At 42.2% G+C, this 15647-nt stretch overlaps 1 protein-coding gene across 2 annotated transcripts in view; it reads left to right on the top strand.

The window, feature by feature from the left end:
• UHMK1 (U2AF homology motif kinase 1) overlaps positions 1-15647 on the top strand; it is a 52739-nt gene that overhangs the window by 16122 nt on the left and 20970 nt on the right. The window contains exon 8 of one of the 2 annotated variants that reach the window (XM_032319305.1): positions 1065-7932. The exons of the other annotated variant lie outside the window; for it this stretch is intronic. Within the exon in view, the coding sequence (XP_032175196.1) occupies positions 1065-1211 (147 nt within the window). The 3' untranslated portion in view covers positions 1212-7932. Of the gene's footprint in view, positions 1-1064; positions 7933-15647 lie in introns of those variants that run through there. 2 annotated transcript variants of the gene reach the window in all.

The raw sequence follows: 15647 nt of genomic DNA, 5'->3' as shown, positions 1-15647 counted from the left end.
ACGGGGAGTGAGCAGGCAGTGAGTAGTGCTTTGTTTACCAGTGAAGGAAAATCATTTCAAGAGTGCTGTATATGGAATTGTCTTTCCTTCTCATACCCTGGAGGTTTTTAATACCCTTTGGAAATAATTTTATCAGTGGGAGAAGGCCTCCCACGAAAGGGGAAATGAAAAAGGAGACTCTTGCCTCGAACTTCAGGGTAGATCTGATTTTAAGAGAAGGTACAAGTAAAAGCTGAAAATCTGAAAATTGATTTCCTTCAGACAATCTGTTTTTGCTTCCCTTTGAAAGTCCGAGTGTCTAGGATGCTGGCACCCAAGTTTGAAGACTGTTGGCATCTCAGATGAGCACGTAACTGAGAAAGATGAGGCCGTTCTTTTTCTGGTTCACAAATTTATGGGTAACTGAGGACAAGTCATTTAAAATGATTTTCCCTCCGAGTAACTTTGGCTTTAGATCAACAAAAAGAGCATAAACTATTACGCTGTATCTTCTACCGGATCTGTCTCAGGTCAGAATTCAGATACTCTGGAAACGGAGATTTTACCTAGTTTTAAACTTACTCTTCACAGTAGTTAAGGCTTCTACGAGTCTTTAGTAGGTGTAAAATCCGGTAACCTTGACTGGTAGTTTCTCCTCCTTCCTCTTCTAAGAGTGCGGGCTGTCTTCGAGGCACGGTGGAGTGCATTTGCTCCCCAGGCTGCATGGCCCTGCCTCTGGCACGCATCCCCTGCTGCTCGCCACTCCTGCAAGAACATGGCCAGTGCGTGTGCATTTTTCGCTCGACTTGTCTTCGAAATGATTTTTTCAGAATTGAACTGTGTAAGGGAAGTGTTCTAACCCTGCTCCTCGAAAATGTGGTCCATGGACCAACCGCGCTGGCATCGCCTGGGAGTTGATTCAGAAATGCAGAGACTCAGGCCCACGTTAGACCTCCTGAAACTGAGTCTGCCTTGTACCAAGGTCCCCAAAAGATACTTGTGTGTACACTAAAGTTGGAAAAGCCCTGTTCTGGAACAGTCTTGGTGGAAATGAAGCCGACTTTGTTTTCTCTGTCCTCTTACAGGTCTTTGTTGAGTATGCAAATGCTGGTGATTCCAAAGCTGCTCAGAAATTACTGACTGGAAGGATGTTTGATGGGAAGTTTGTTGTGGCTACATTCTACCCGCTGAGTGCCTACAAGAGGGGATATCTGTATCAAACTTTGCTTTAATCAGTAACCTGAGGACTCTTCCCTGTTTCTCCTCCATTTCCTGGGTTATTGTATTCTATATCTGAATGCAGAAGTACCCCCTTACCATTTTAAGGGAATACTTTGTACATTTATTTAATCCTACTAATGTGCAGTTGAGCAATGGCTGCATTGCAAACATTTGGCACCGAGTAGGACAAGACCTCTCAGCTATACCTTGAGGGGTTTTAGAGCATCCACACGGGCAACCCTTTTTTTGTGCAGTAGGGCAAGTGCTGCTCTTCAGTGTGTAACCTAAAAGGATATTAATTATTTCATGTGATCATGAAGCAAGGATGAGTAATATCATGTCATAGTGAATATTAACCAATTTGGTAAGAGTTGGTGACGGCCGTCACGGATCGTTCCTTTACGCTGTCGGGTGGTTCTTCCTCATCCCAGATCTTCACAGCTGGCTCTGGACGCTCCTAGTCATTGTTAAGTAACCGTCAAGCAGCGATGACCTACTGTGTTCTTCACACTGAGTTACGAATTTTTTTAAAGGAGTACTGTAGTACTGAATATTCCTTTAAAGAAACTGCAGTGAGCCTATCTCCTTTTTTTTTTTTTTAATTAAGGCTTTTCAAATAGAAAGCTGATGCTTGATCTTGCACAATTTTTATGTCTAGTACGTATGCTTGAGTGAGTGTGCAGATATGAGAGATTAGAGAAGATCTGAGTCCGCGTGCTTTATAGTGTGAATCTTGTGAGCTAATGCAGTCTCCACCTCTCTCTTCCCTAGATGTTTCGTATCTGTCAGATTTAGGATGTATGTTTGAGAGTTGGTGTGTCTGATAGAATGTAAATGAGAAATAGATCATTCCTGAGAGGCTCAGAACAGATGAGTCTAGACTGAGTTACACTGAAACTCTCTTAAAGTGATTGGAACAAAGCGAAAGACTGCCCCGTCCTTTCATCTCCTTGGGACCCTGAATCAGCTCTTTTTTGTACCGACCCTCCCATGATCACTGTAAGATTTCTCCAGATAGAGTTCTGCCTACAATGAAGGGAATTGAAATGGCCAAAAAGCAAGATGTTCAGTGAAGGGAAAAGAAAAAACTGGGCAAAGAGAAAGTGAATAGTCCAGGATACGTTGTTTTTTTCTCTTTCCTCTCTCTGTCCTCCCCTTTCCTCCACGGCGTCTCGTCTGTGCGGCTAAGGAGAAGCTACTCTGAATGTACGCGGACTTCTGACTGCAGGGAGGTTAAGTGTAGCTCTAATAAGATGGAAGTAGAAAGGAAGAAAAACTCAGAATTCTTAGAAGGATTCACAGCAATCTGCTGTGTCCCTGAGCCCAGGATGCTGGTGTGTGTGAGTTCGTGAACATGGGTTGATGACATGGTTTTAGGAATTGTAATTACGGATTCTTCCCACTTCATGTAGATTGACTTCAAAGGTTTAAAACTTAGGAAACCTTTATAAAGCACTGATTATACAAAAAAATAAGTTGTAGACAGGTTATGAATTTTTTTTTATTTCCTTATCTAAATGAAAAGTTTTCATTTTTTTTTTTTTTCCTGAGGAAAAAGCCTTTTATACCTTTCCCTGTTGGAAGCCTCCTCATAGTCTTTCTTTGAAATGTGTGCCACGCAGGTTGTTGAGAGCCCAAGTAGGAATTTACATTTCAGAGGATGAATTATCTTACCCTTTTCAGACAATTACTATCTGACAGTTGAGTTATTTACAGTTATATCATTCAGGATTCTCCCTTATTACTTATTATGAAGCCAGATTTGGTGTAAGGAGGCTGATTTATGAGTTGCCAGAAGGCCTTGTGGCGCGGTCCCCAAGGGAAAGTTGTGTCTAGTATGTGCCCTTAGGAGGAAGAACTGTTAGTTCTCGTTTTGGCCCTCTCCGAAGTTGATTAGCCGGTATGTGTTCAAATAACAATTCAAGAGAGGATAACCAGTACTCCAGAGACCTAAGCTTTCTTGAAACATCAGTGTTTGTAGGGGTGACAGCTCCCAGGGTGATTAGAAACACCAGGTTCTTGCGTGTGTACAGATGAACACAGAGCACGAGTGAGTGCTTCTCCAGGGCAGGTATTCTAGGCGCGCATGTGTCCCTCTCTCATTCCCCCTCCCACCCCTACAAAGAGAAGACCCTGACAGATGAGCTGCAGGTAGGCTTCTGAGCTTAGGGATGCAGTGTGCTGCTAGCATCTTGATGCTGAATTTCACAGCATTCTTTGTCTTCTTCTTTGCTGTTGTAGTCATACCTGTATGTAGTGTTTAACACTGTAGAGTTGTATTACAGAAGATGCTAACTAGATTTTAAGAGAACTAAGGAACTAACTGATGAGCCTAAGTAACCATGCATTGAATTCAGAATTTTATATTAAAGCCACAGAATTGAAACAAGATGCCTCTTGTGATTTAAATGGTGATCTTCCAGCTTTTAGCCCATGACCACCAAAGAAGACATTTGCAGATCCTCCCCCCGCTCCTCTGATATTACGCGAAGTTTAATCTTAGTTTCTCAAACCCGAACCAAATATTATCAGAAGATGTAATTTTTATGATACCTTTAGGGTGAAATAGATATACAGAGATTTTAATTCCTTAATTACTAAAACCTAGGAATTTTCTTTTTGAGAGGCAGGGGAAAGAGGCGAGGGTTTTTGTCACTTAAACCTTACTCTTTGGGACAAATTTTATCTCAGGTAGTTTTTCTTTCCCTCAGTTAACATCTGTGCTTCCTTCCCTCTTGCCTTTCCAATTTCTCATTATTCCATGGTTTCGTCATGGTACATTTTTTGGCCCAGGAAACACCTATAAATTGGTTATTCTATAGGAAATCTTTGGTTCTTGGGAAACATCCGGAGGAGGTGACTAGCTAGCCACTTTCCAAACTCGGATGCCCTATTTCAAGGAGAGCAAGTCGAGTTGGACACCTCAGTAAAAGAAAGCAGCACCTCCAAGCAACTGTTGGCTGCATTTTAAAGGGAGAATAAAACAGTAACCCTCTGGCAGTAAGAGATTGCACTTACCACCACTGGGTGTCTTCCTTTGGTTTGTGGCCATTGGTACCGCAGCTCTTTGGGGAAACTCCCTCCCTGCTATGCCTTGAGCCAAAACTGGCTGCTTTTAGAACAAAACCATAAATGCAGTTTTACTTGTCCTTTCCTTTGTTTTCATTGAGACAAGGATTGCCTTCTTTTTGGTACTTCAGCTGCTAAAGCATGCTGGGATACGTTAAATTAACCTTTAAAAAAAAAATCCTTGAATTCTTATTTAACTTGCCTTCTACATTATATTTTAGTCTCTGAGCACATTTGTGATCAGGAATGCGGCCAGAAACAGTGCTGCCATGGAGAGGAAGTTGAAGAGAGACTCTGGGCATAAGGTGTGTTTCTATTTTAATGCCCTGGGCTTTCACCCTGCTGAGGGCCTCAGTTACCCTGCTGGAGTAAATGCCCGCCCGAGGTTGAGCGCTCAGCCCCTTTGCATTTGTTCATCCGGTGCAGGGAACACTCTTCCATCATTTTCTTCTTACTTAGGTCTTACGTCCCGACTTGATCATTTCTGCCATCAGTTTGACTTGGCAGCATGACATTTTAGTTTTTGTCATTTAATAAAAATCAGCACCATAGTAACCGATGGTGATTATAATATCATAGTTACTGGGTGAGGCTCTGGGGGAGACACTCAGTAACTGTGTGTTTCACTAAGAGCTTTGTGCAAGGGGACATGCTAGCTGGTACCGTTCAGGTTAGGGTACAGAGGGCATCGCGGCATGACGAAATTTTAGTCTGGTGGCTGTGGAGACAGTCAAAGATTTAAGCAAGTGCCTTGTGTTTCCTGGAAAATATTAAAACTCATTTGGGTGAAAGCTCCCAGATGATAATTTATTGCACCTCTGCCTTTTCCTTGGAATAACTTTTGGATTAAGTCACATAGTATAAAAGTCCAAAATTTCCCTTGTTTCCCTTTATTTTATATGTGTGAAACTATTCATATTTGATTCCCCCCCTCCGCCCCAATATTACATGTGATGGAAAGCCAGAGTTATCTGGCAGAATCTAATTCTTCCTGGGTTCTAGTTCCATTTTCAGTACTAGGTTCCTTCTTCCAATCTTACTACTCTGGCTCTCTGATAGAATTTGTTTATTTCTTGGCAGATGTGGTCACACACAGACCAGCTTTGGGTCATCATTAGCTCAAGAGAATTTCCATTTCTTCTTAAGGTGCTCAATAAATCACCTTCACTTGAGATGATAGTCTTCCCAAGTTCGTATTGCCAGTAAGCTTTCTTGGTGAATATAAAGATGTTGAGTCTCTTTTCTGGACCTCTTGTGGTATATTTGGATAAGTTACATTTTCTTAGTTACAGAGGGACATGCATATTTTATTTTAAAGTCCCCAGAAATTTAAACAAGTTGTTTCGTTTTGTTTAAGGTTAGCTGCTGCTCTGCCTGACACCGCAGGATGTCAGGGTTATTTTAGCCGCCTCTCCCTCCTCACTATTGGTCAGTTTTCTTTAAAATTGGGTGATGACCAGTAGGTAGACACAGTGACACGTAATTGACAAGTACTGTGGATATTTAAGAAGGAGGTGAACAATTTTAACTATTTTTGCTGCAATTTTATAGGGGAAATGGACTATAAAAGAAATACCTATAAACCAGAGAGCATGTAGGAGATTGTATATTTTATAGGTGGTAATTAAGGTGATTTTCAGGATATAAGATACAAGGTTTATACAACCTTTGTTTTCCTGATGAAAAGTTTTTATTCATCTTGCTACAGCTTAGCACTTTTGTTGTTCCTTACATGGCTTTTGAGGATTGATGTTTTAGAGTCACTCTGTTTGTGCTTTTCAGACTGTCGTCATAATTGTGCAGTTCTTTTTATGTCACCATAAATGCTGGAATTCATGGGAAGCTTATCAGATGATTGCCTGAGTGTGATTTCCCATTAAACAGAGTAGCTTCCACAGTATCCTAAAAGAAACTGTACCTAGGATCATAGTATTTTAGTTTAGAGGCAAAGAAAAGCATACTATCTTACTTGCCTTAACCAGCCATCAATCCTTGTTGTGCAGAAAAGAGCTTATTTTGTTAGACTCTTGACTGTTGGCGAGAAAATTACATGTAGTTACTTGCCCCCCCCCGCCCCCCCCCATTTGCAGATGGCTTCCCCTTCTAGGCTCCCCTCTTACTGGTATTCACGATGTCAGGATTGTGTGAGAGCAGACGTGAGGTGTTCCAGATCATGCATATGGACATAGAATTGCTTCGGTTATTGGAATTACGGATGGCTGTATTATTTCGTTAGCGTGGGCTGTCAGAAATCTGCCAAATTTAAGAGTAAAAAAGAAAAAGAAAAGTCAAAATAGAGAGGTGAGGGGAGGAAAACCGCTTCCTTACTGGTATTCGTAATCTTCCATCTAGTTTTTGATGAAAAAGTGCTCATTTATTTGTAAAAATCCAGACGTGGTACCTGAAGCATCGAATGTTGTCTTTCCGACACATTCCTCATCGTGGTTTCCCCAGAAAATCATTTTAAGAGCTTATCAAAGCAGACTAGGTATCCATATTCAGTTTGACCTAAATTTTTAAAATAAACATTTAAACTCCAGTTTTTGTGTGTTTACTGTGCATCAACACTCATGCAAATCCGGGCTCAGAAAGAAACTGGGGCTTAGCCATCTCCGAATTTCCCTTTGCACATTGGGTACAGTGGGTTTCCATATGCACTTGCTGCAGTTTTTGAGCACCTTATGGGAGTAAGTAGTGTTTATTTATTATAATTAAAAAGAAAGTTAATGCTGCATCTCTGTAGAATATTTACTTTGCAGAGTGTAAAGCTGTTGTATCTTTTCCAGCAGGATTTACTCTTTCATTCTTAATTCTTGGTTGAGAAAATCTTCAGTGATTTAACATTCCTTTATATCCTCTTAACAGTGTCCAATCTGGGGTAGAAGGGAAATTTTTTCCCAAAAAGGGCTCCATCTTTGTTACCTTTCTGATCACTCTTAGAAATCTAGCTATGATCAGTAGATGGTAACAGCTCATGGCTTCCTGTATTAGCACTGGAGAGGTTGGTTGTGAGGATTAAAATCTACTCTTTTCCCTCAGTAACATGTAATTGCTATGTTTTTGGTAAGAAGGTCTGGTCAGAAAAAATGTGAAAGATCACTCAAAACCAAAGCCAGTTATAAGGAGTACTGTCTCCTGTTGGTTTACCTTCACCTCAGAACTACAAGAATATTACAGTACCTAGTGAATAGTCTGTAACATTTCTACCAGTCTTTTCAGTAGCCTATTGGTCTTGGCATTTCTTGGCACTATGGCTCTCTGTTCTTGGTGATGTCTTCTTGTTTGTGACTTTTTGTTGTTGTTGTTGTTTTTTAAAGTAACTAAATGGGACTATAAATGTAGATGTGTATCAGTACCAATAAGTTTTTTTCTGAAATCCCTAAATTCCCAATTCCTATTCAAGTCTTTTAAACTTGTTTTTTTCTTGCTAAGTAGCAAAGAACTTTTATTTTTCACTTTCCTATATACCTAAGTATACCTAAAAAGTATGGACACTGCGTTTCAATGGACTGTATTGCGTGTAGTTTTTTGCTGAAAACTTTTTCTGTAAACACAATGGCCTTGTTCAGTTTTGTTGTAAACTGACTTACCATAAGATGCACTGTTGATATGCTTTCTGATGTGTGTTTCATAAGGGTGATAAAATAAAGCTTAAAAATAAACAAGGTGTTTTTTTCATTTCACCTGTTCCTGCAGTTAGTGTAAATATTCCAAGTTAGATAACAGGTAAGTATAGTTATTTTATGATTTAATTTTTATGAAAAACTATTGTTGAAAAATTTCCATGTGGTCTCAACCATCCATTTCTAATACGGTCTTTCATGGATGGAAGTAGGGCATCAGACTGACAATACTGATAGGTAACTTTTTATTTTGGAATGAACGTTCTTGATGCTGTAGAAACAGACTTATCTAATGAAAAGAACCAGAACTCATAGTTGGGAGATTCGTGTTCTAATCTCGGTTCTTTCATCAAGTTGGAAGGCTTTCATCAAGTGATAAGGGATTTAATTTCTGACAGTGTTGGTATTTCTGTGGTATCAATTTTATAATAGAACAAAATGGGTTGGGAGGTTCAGTAGCATCAGTGAACAGTCCTCGGTTGGGAGCATCTGCGGGATGACGGAGCTGGTCTAGGTGGTGTAAAATGGAGCGTGAGGCGCACGCAGGGAACATACACTTGCCCAGTTTCTCATAAGACTCAGAGGTGGTAGTCACACCGCTGTGTCTGGGAGTGGCGTGTTTCCAGGAAGCTTCTGGACTGGGCTAGACTGGTCTGGTCTGGGCAAGCAGTTCAAGTGAAAGGTGGCCTGGCGAGGTGCACCCTCTGGCTGTTTCAAGAGCTCAGACGGGAGAAAAGGAATGTTTAAATCCGCAATTCCTCAACGAGTGAAGAGTCCCCTGGGAGGGCTTGTTAGATCACAGACTGCTGGACCCCAGCCCTAGTTTATGACTGTAGTTCTTGGGGAGCCTGCAGATTCGCATTTCTAACAAGTTCCCAGGTGACGCTGCGGCTGGTGGTGGCATGGGGACCTCTGGCGGAGACGCACTGGGCTAGGACTGAACGCAGAAGGAGGCCAGACTGAAGAGCTGCCTGGGAGTCCCCAGCTCGCCCTTCTCCCGAGGGCTGCCGCAATCACAGGAACAGGCTGAGCACTTACTTTGTGCCAGTCTGTGTACTGCACGCTTCGTGTTCACCTCTCCGCGCCCTCCTCACACACTTCGTCCTCACAGCAGGCCTGTGGGGAGGGGAGGGTACCCAGGGTTCACTCGTTGTCTGGCTGGGGGAATGGGCGTCTTGTTTCCTCGGGTTGGCGGCAACAACGCCTGCTAGACCCCTCCGGTCAGCCCGGGACTCCCATCTCTCTTCCTGCCCTTCCTCTCGCACCTCTGTGTCCAGCCGTTGATCCGTCCCTCGGGCTGCAGCTCCGTACGGACTCCCCGAGTCCGCTCTCCGGTGCTTCCGGGCTGCCTTCCTAGACTGACTCTGCGTGATGAAGCAGGAGCCCCGTCATGCTGCTCCCTCCTCCCCTTTACCTTCAAAATAATATCGAATCCCCTGAGACGGCCACCTGAAACTTCAGAGTCTGGCTCCACCTGTAAGTCCTACCTCATCTCCTGTCTCTGTCGCTGTTCACACTGTACGCTTCCCTCCAGCGAAGCTGCCCCTACTTACAGATTCACGGCTTTTTGCTGTGTATTGAGCCTCCGACCAAAACACCACTCGGTTCTCTGTCCCCGCATCTTATCTGGGGGGTGGAGTCCTGTTGATCTTTTCAAACAGCTCAATTGTCACCTTTTACATTTCCTTCTGCATAAAATTGCATATCTGAATAATCAAAGTCCTAGAGTCCTCATCCTCCCTACCCCCCTTTTTAAAAGATTTTATGTGAGAGAGAGAATGAGCAGTGGGGAGGGTGGAGGGAGAGAGATTCAGAGAGAGAAGCAGACTCCCTACTAAGCAAGGAGCCTGATGTGGGGCTCGGGGCTCACTCCCAGACCACAAGATCATGGCCGGAGCGAAAGGCAGCCACTTTGCTGACGGAGGCACCGAGGCACCCCCTGGAGTCCCTTCTTAACATGAATTTGCTAGGCAAATTTCCAATTTACAAATATGTTTTAATTGTATTTCACTATTCTGCAATTTTTTGGTAAATTTTTTAAAAAGATTTTTTATGTATTTATTTGACAGAAAGAGAGAGAACACAAGCAGGGGCATGGCAGAGACAGAGGGAGAAGCAGGCTCCCTTCAGGGAGCCTGATGCGGGGCTTGATCTCAGGACCCTGGGATCATGACCTGAGCTGAAGGTAGACTTAACGACTGAGCCACCCAGGCGCCCCAGAAATGCATTTTTGAGCTTCATCTTCAAAAGTTTATTGCAAATTCTCAACTTTAGTTTCCTTAATCTACCACTGATCTCTCAAGAATTGTGGTCTTAACAATATAGATGTTCTAATTATAAAGCAGTCATTTTTTCCTTCTGGACTGTTGAATAGTTTCCCACAAAAACATCAGTAATATGCCTCACCGCCTTACAGTCTCGGTTGAACCGGTTTGTTCACAGGTCCTGTCCCAGACGTCTTGCTGGGTCTTCTAACTCTGGGAGCCATCTGAATTAGCGGGTATTTCAATATGCAGCTGTCATCACTTCCTTTCCTTTGAATTGACCTGAGCATTATTTTTATTTCCTATGTAAATCTATGAAGCATAGTATAGACATTGTATGTAATTTATAAAACACAAATATAATTCATTAATGCACATAATAGGTATAATACATGGAAAATGAAATTTGAAAATGGTTTAATGATTATGCGTTACAGACTCCCTTACAGTCAGTCCATCCTTATAGTCAAGAATTCTTATTAAAAATTGCAGAATAGGGGCACCTGGGTGGCTCAGTGGGTTAAGCCGCTGCCTTCGGCTCAGGCCCTGATCTCAGGGTCCTGGGATTGAGTCCCGCATCGGGCTCTCTGCTCAGCGGGGAGCCCGCTTCCCTCTCTCTCTCTCTGCCTGCCTCTCCATCTACTTGTGATTTCTCTCTGTCAAATAAATAAATAAAATCTTTAAAAAAAAAAAATTGCAGAATAACCACGACCAAGTGAGATTTATTCCAGGGCTGCAAGGTTGGTTCGACATCTGCAAATCAATCAGTGTGATACAATACATTAATAAAAGAAAGAACAAGAACCATATGATACTCTCAATAGATGCTGATAAAGCATTTGACAAAAGTCCAGCATCCCTTCCTGATCAAAACTCTTCAAAGTGTAGGGATAGAGGGCACATACCTCAATATTATCAAAGCCATCTATGAAAAACCCACTGCAAATATCATTCTCAATGGGGAAAAACTGAAAGCTTTTCCGCTAAGGTCAGGAACACAGCAGGGATGTCCATTATCACCACTGCTATTCAACATAGTACTAGAAGTCCTAGCCTCAGCAGTCGGACAACAAAAAGAAATTAAAGGCACCCAAATCGGCAAAGAAGAAGTCAAACTACCACTCTTTGCAGATGATATGATACCATATGTGGAAAACCCAAAAGACTCCACTCCAAAACTGCTAGAACTTGTATACGAATTCAGTAAAGTGTCAGAATATAAAATCAATGCACAGAAATCAGTTGCATTTCTTTACACCAACAACAAGACAGAAGAAAGAGAAATTAAGGAGTCAATCCCATTTACAATTGCACCCAAAACCATAAGATACCTAGGAATAAGCCTAACCAAATAGACAAAGAATTTATACTCAGAAAATTATAAAGTATTCATGAAATAAAATGAGGAAGACACAAAGAAATGGAAAAATGTTCCATGCTCTTGGATTGGAAGAACAAATATTGTGAAAATATCTATGCTACCTAAAGCAGTCTATTCAAAATCCGATCCATTTTTTTATAAAGAAATGGAACAAATAATCCTAAAATTTATATGGAACCAGAAAAGACCTCGAATACCCAAAGGTATTGAAAAAGAAAGCCAAAGTTGGTGGCATCATAATTCCAGACTTCAAGCTCTATTACAAAGCTGTCATCATCAAGACAGTAAGGTACGGGCACAAAACCAGACACACAGATCAATGGAACAGAATAGAGAGCCCAGAAATAGACCCTCAACTCTATGGTCAACTAATCTTCGACAAAGCAGGAAAGAATGTCCAATGGAAAAAAGACAGCCTCTTCAACAAATGGTGTTGGGATAATCGGACAGCCCCATGCAGAAAAATGAAATTGGACCATTTCCTTACACCACACACGAAAATAGACTCAAAATGCATGAAGGACCTCAATGTGAGAAAGGAATCCATCAAAATCCTCAAGGAGAACACAGGCAGCAACCTCTTCAACCTCAGCGGCAGCAATTTCTTCCTAGGAACATCACCAAAGGCAAGGGAAGCAAGGGCAAAAATGAACTATTGGGATTTCATCAAGATCAAAATCTTTTGCACAGCAAAGGAAACAGTCAACAAAACCAAAAGACAACAGACAGAATGGGAGAAGATATTTGCAAATGACATATCAGATAAAGGGCTAGTGTCCAAAATCTATAAAGAGCTTAGCAAACTCAACACCCAAAGAACAAACAATCCAATCAAGAAGTGGGCAGAAGACAGGAACAGACATTTCTGCAAAGAAGATATCCAGATGGCCAACAGTCACATGAAAAAATGCTCCACATCACTCGGCATCAGGGAAATGCAAATGAAAACCACAATGAGATACCACCTCACACCAGTCAGAATGGCTAAAATTAACAAGTCAGGAAAGACAGATGCTGGGGAGGATGCGGAGAAAGGGGAACCCTCCTACACTGTTGGTGGGAATGCAAGCTGGTGCAACCACTCTGGAAAACAGCATGGAGGTTCCTCAAAAAATTGAAAATAGAGCTACCCTATGACCCAGCAATTGTACTGCTCGGTATTTACCCTAAAGATACAAACATAGTGATCTGAAGGGGCACGTGCACCTGAATGTTTATAGCAGCAATGTCTACAGTAGCCAAATTGTGGAAAGAACCTTGAGGTCCATCAACAGATGAATGAATAAAGAAGATGTGGTATATATACACAATGGAATACTATGCAGCCATCAAAAGAAATGAAATCTTGCCATTTGCGATGACGTGGTTGGAACTAGAGGGTATCATGCTTAGCTAAATAAATCAATTGGATAAAGACAACTATCATATGATCTCCCTGATATGAGGAAGTGGAGATGCAACGTGGGGGGTTTCGGGGGTGGGAAAAAAATAAATGAAACAAGATGGGATCAGGAGGGAGACAAACCATAAGAGACTCTTAATCTCACAAAACAAACTGAGGGTTGCTGGGGGGAGGGGGATGGGAAGGGGGTAGTGGGGTTATGGACATTGGGGAGGGTATGTGCTATGGTGAGTGCTGGGAAGTGTATAAATCTGGCGATTCACAGACCTGTACCCGTGGGGCTAAAAATACATTATATGTTTATAAAAAATTTTTTTTTTATTTTTTAAAAATTGCAGAATAGCCCCACATTGAACTCTCTCTCAAATAAATGAAACCTTTTATTTATTTGTTTATTTATTTATAAGATTTTATTTATTTATCTGACAGAGATTGACACAGCAAGAGAGGGAACACAAGCAGGGGGAGTGGGAGAGGGAGAAGCAGGCTTTCTGCTGAGCAGAGAGCCCAATGCAGGGCTGGATTCCAGGACCCTGAGATCATGACCTAAGCTGAAGCAGATGCTTAATGACTGAGCCACCCAGGTGTCCCAAAATCTTTTTTTTTTCTTTAGATAAATAAAATCTTAAGGAAAAAAAAAGTAACTGTTTTCGGTAAAAATGGGCAATTTACAAAGGTTGCTAACACATTTGATCAACTGACTGGACAGACATGGCTGGAGAGAGCTTCTTGGAAGCCCAATATGCCTAATACTTTTTTGGTGTTGCTGAAAAAGGCAAGCCATATGTTTAAGTGCATTTTAAAAATGTGTTTAAGGGGCGCCTGGGTGACTCAGTGGGTTAAAGCCTCTGCCTTCGGCTCAGGTCATGATCCCAGGGTCTTGGGATCGAGCTCCACATTGGGCTCTCTGCTCAGCGTGGAGCCTGCTTCCTCCTCTCTCTCTGCCTGCTGCTCTGCCTACTTGTGATCTCTGTCTGTCAAATAAAATCTTTAAAAAAAACAAACAAATGTGTTTAAGTGTCTTTTGAGCAAGGATCAAGCCTGTGAAGGTTCATCTTTAAGAATGAAAGCCCAAGATCAGGGAAGCAGGAATTGAACAAGCCAACACCAGAGAAGGGCTTCCTGGGTTTAGTTCAACATTTTCCAAACTATCCTTGGAGCTCCCGGATGCCACATGGTATCAGGAGCAGCTTCGGGGAGCAGGGTAGGATGACAACATCGTGCGTTGAATAAGCTGGAGGCACTGCAGGCTTTCTTCTGGGTTCCTCGGAGCAGTCTTGTGCAGAAGACAAAGATCTGGACGGAGAGCAGAGCTGGTCTCTGCAGACCCTTCACCCAGACTCACCTGTCGTTAGCGTTTGGCCGCATGATTTACCTCTTGCTCGTCCCCATTTATAACTGTAGATAAACGTAACCTATTTTCTGAACAATCTGAAAGTTGCAAGTATGATGACATTCGACCCCGAAGGACTCCAGAATGCTTTTTCTGCGAATAGACAAATAGACGTTGCTGTCTGTAACCGTGATCCTTAGCACACCCTCGGAATTTGGTGTTCATATGGAAGTTCCCAGTGTACCGCCCATATCCAGTTTTTCTCCACTGTCTCAATGTCTTTCATCACCTTTCCCCCGTCCTCCACCTAGGACCCAGTCAAGACTCTTTGGTATTTAAGGTCTATTTTTTTAAAGATTTTATTTACCGTTTTGAGAGAGAGAGAGAGAGAGTGCACACTAGCGGGCGGGTGAGGGAGGAGCAGTGGGGGAGGGACAAGCAGACGCCACGCCCAGTGCTGAGCCTGATGTGGGGCTTGATCTCATGACCCTGAGGTTGCGACCTGAGCTGAAACCAAGTGTCGGATGCCCAATCGACTGAGCCACCAGGTGTCCCTTCAATGTATGTTTAAAATTCGTGGGATGTTCGTGTTCTGCAGAGCAGTTTGAGGAAAACTGGTTTGGATTGTATAACTAAATTTGTCCCAAGTCTTGCAATTTAATAAATGCTAACACTTCTTTAAAAGTGTTTCCGGGCACCTGGGTGGCTCAGTGGGTTAAGCCTCTGCCTTCAGCTCGGGTCATGATCCCAGGGTCCTGGAATCGAGCCCCACATTGGGCTCTCTGCTAAGCGGGGAGCCTGCTTCTCTTCCTCTCTCTGCCTCTCTCTGCCTACTTGTGATCTCTCTCTCTGTCAAATAAATAAATAAAATCTTTTTAAAAAATGTCTGTTTCCTTAGGGGAAATAATACTGACTGGAATGTATGTGTCATTGTTTGTGTTCCTCGGTTACATTGGAAGAAGAAAGCAGAATTATGGTTACTGAGTACCTGAACATGCCTGACAAAATAATAAATATACAGAACATTAACCAACTCTCTCCAAGACTGTACCTCAAAAATTTAATGTTAATTGCTAATGATGTATAGACCCATGATAGATTTAAGATTCTGTTTCTAATTATACTTTTTAAGTTCCATGCTCAAAGAAAATTTCGAAAAAAAGAGTATGTCTTCTTCCTGTCTTTTTTTTTTTTTTTTAATATTTCATTTATTTATTTATTTTTCAGAGACCCAGAGCAGGCACAAGTAGGCAGAGTGGCAGGCAGAGGCAGAGAGAGAAGCAGGCTCCCCACTGAGCAAGGAGTCCAGTGCGGGACTCAATCCCAGGACACAGGATCATGACCTGAGCCGAAGGCAGTGGCTCAACCCACTGAG

The sequence above is a fragment of the Mustela erminea genome, chromosome 17, assembly GCF_009829155.1.
Source record: "Mustela erminea isolate mMusErm1 chromosome 17, mMusErm1.Pri, whole genome shotgun sequence".
NCBI classification, from domain to species: domain Eukaryota; kingdom Metazoa; phylum Chordata; class Mammalia; order Carnivora; family Mustelidae; genus Mustela; species Mustela erminea.
The sequence above is the reverse complement of the archived record's forward strand: the minus strand, read 5'-3'. Positions and strand labels throughout refer to the sequence as shown.